Source organism: Mus pahari, chromosome 17 (genome assembly GCF_900095145.1).
Source record: "Mus pahari chromosome 17, PAHARI_EIJ_v1.1, whole genome shotgun sequence".
Classification (NCBI taxonomy): domain Eukaryota; kingdom Metazoa; phylum Chordata; class Mammalia; order Rodentia; family Muridae; genus Mus; species Mus pahari.
The window spans coordinates 24,722,173-24,724,402 of NC_034606.1; the positions used below are offsets into that span (position 1 = coordinate 24,722,173).

The following is a 2,230-nucleotide window of genomic DNA, read 5'->3' on the forward strand; positions in this document are numbered from 1 at the left end:
AAAAAAAAAAAAAAAAAGAAATCAAAAAGTGGCACAATACAAGGGGGCACGGTTCACCACATGGGCAGCAGGGAATATAGAAACAATGACAACCACACAGAACCGAGTCCTGACATAACAATGTAAGGAAGACAGAGGACAATGAAGTGGGATCAGTATGGTGTGTGTCTTAAGGACACAGACAAAGGGAGGCATCAGAGCTAGGAACATATAAGTATTACACAGATGGATAGCAGCAGATACCAAAGCACTTGTCTGCAAAACGTGACTGAGATGGAGGCATACTGGGGGAGGATGCAATAACCGCTTCTCTCAGGATGAGTGTATTGTTTGACAATCAGTTTATAAGTTTAACCGTTACTTAGAATAATCCTGGGATCTATCTATAGGAATAAGCAATGGCAACATTCTGTTCCCCCTAAGAATCATACATGGTCACCAGTGATCGTGGTTAAGGGCAACACTGAGGAGGGAAAGTAAGCCGGACTCTCTCCTGTAACTTACCATCCCTGACTTGCTGTACTGGCTGACTTGTGGGGAGGCTTGAGGGTTAGTGTGCAGTTACAGAGGGAAGGTCACTGGGCAATGAGCCAGAGGACAGGTTCTCACACTCGGGGTAATTTTACCCCTGCTTACTAACTTTTGTGATCTAAGAAACATACACGTGACTGCCCTAGAATACTCTTTTCCCATGGCCAGCATGTGTACAGCATCACATGCAATGCTGTGAACACATACCTGTGAACAGCACAAGATAACCTGTGGACAGACAGGACTGCTGAAGACCTGCTGACTCAACACAAGTTGTTTCCATCATCAGGACACAGCATAATGTAATGACTGAAAACCATCTACTTTTCGATTTATTCATAAGTAGTTACTAAAAAAAAATTCCCAACGATCAATGCAGAACATACAAACTGTAATAAAAATAAACTCTTAACAACTTAAAGAATCTGATATTATAAAAATTAAGGAAAACCAAAACAATATGAGAACGTACCAACCATTAAATCCTATATAAAGGTCCAAGTCAATCAGAGCAGCGGCTGCTTCCTTTGTGCCATCAAATGAATGGACCTACGGATATATACATACAATTTTATTATAATAGCATTGCTCTGCTTTTTAAGCAAAGCCATATATATATATATATATATATATATATATATACACACACACTTTGTGTGTGTGTGTGTGTGTGTGTGGTTTCACAGGTCTTTAATGTGGTAGCACCTACAATGATCTTCTTTCAAACCAGACTTGATGATCACAATCTGTCATTATTTCTGGCGTCACCTACCTAAAGCTTCTCTGCAGCTAGGCGTACCTCTACATCACCGTCCCTTCAGTTCTGAACATCCCACTGCACTTCTCTTTTAGAGGACACTTCTCCTCTAAAAGCGAATGACTAATCAGTAAGAGTGGTGAGGACATGGCGGTTAACTGCCAGCGGTGGCCCGGATGACTCAGCGGTTAAGAGTGCTTGCTGCTTTTGCAGAGGAGTTCAGTTCCCAGCACCCACACTGAGCACCTCCAGGGATCAGATGCCTGCTTCTGGCCTTAGTGCCTGAGAGAGAAAGAGAGAGGGAGTGGGAGCGGGGAGAGGGAGACAAAGAAGGCAGAGAGAGTGGGGGGAATGTATGTTCAAGAAACACAATAAAAGTAAAAGAAATTAAAAAAAAAACAAAACAATTGTTACATTATCCACATCAGTTAAACAGGCAGAAAGGACTGAGGCCTTTTCTCCTGCTTTAGGTATATGTGTGTAATCAAAACCAATAACTAACAGTAGGGCTCATTTAGCAATGAATTCACATCACCACTGTCCATGGATAACTATGTTATACAGCTGCTAGCAAGATTTGTAACACCAAGCAGATGAATGCCTTGGAAAATACACAAGGGTCAGCAACTGGCAGGGTGACTCACTAGGGACAACAGTGAAAAATCCCTTCACTAATATAAAGGTAATTTAAAATGTGATCTCTTATAAACCAATTCAGAGACTATTGATTAGTACTTTATTTAGCAACTTATTTTATTAAAGCCAAATATTTTGGTTGCTTTTGCTATTCCTGGTATTAACTTTTTGAAATGATAGATGCATCCAAGTAAAGTCTTAGAAATAAAGAGAGCCGGGCCTGGTGGCGCAGGCCTTTAATCCCAGCACTCGGGAGGCAGAGGCAGGCGGATTTCTGAGTTCGAGGCCAGCCTGGTCTACCAAGTG

The 2,230-nt window shown here is 41.6% G+C and overlaps 1 protein-coding gene across 6 annotated transcripts in view; it reads right to left on the bottom strand.

Moving 5' to 3' along the window:
- Window positions 1–2,230, bottom strand: part of Tatdn1 (TatD DNase domain containing 1) — a 26,385-nt gene that overhangs the window by 8,664 nt on the left and 15,491 nt on the right. For 5 of the 6 annotated variants that reach the window (XM_029547945.1, XM_029547944.1, XM_021216895.2 and 2 more), the window contains one exon: window positions 1,004–1,080. The exons of the other annotated variant lie outside the window; for it this stretch is intronic. In XM_029547945.1, the coding sequence (XP_029403805.1) occupies window positions 1,004–1,080 (77 nt within the window). The remainder of the gene's footprint in view (window positions 1–1,003; window positions 1,081–2,230) is intronic. 6 annotated transcript variants of the gene reach the window in all.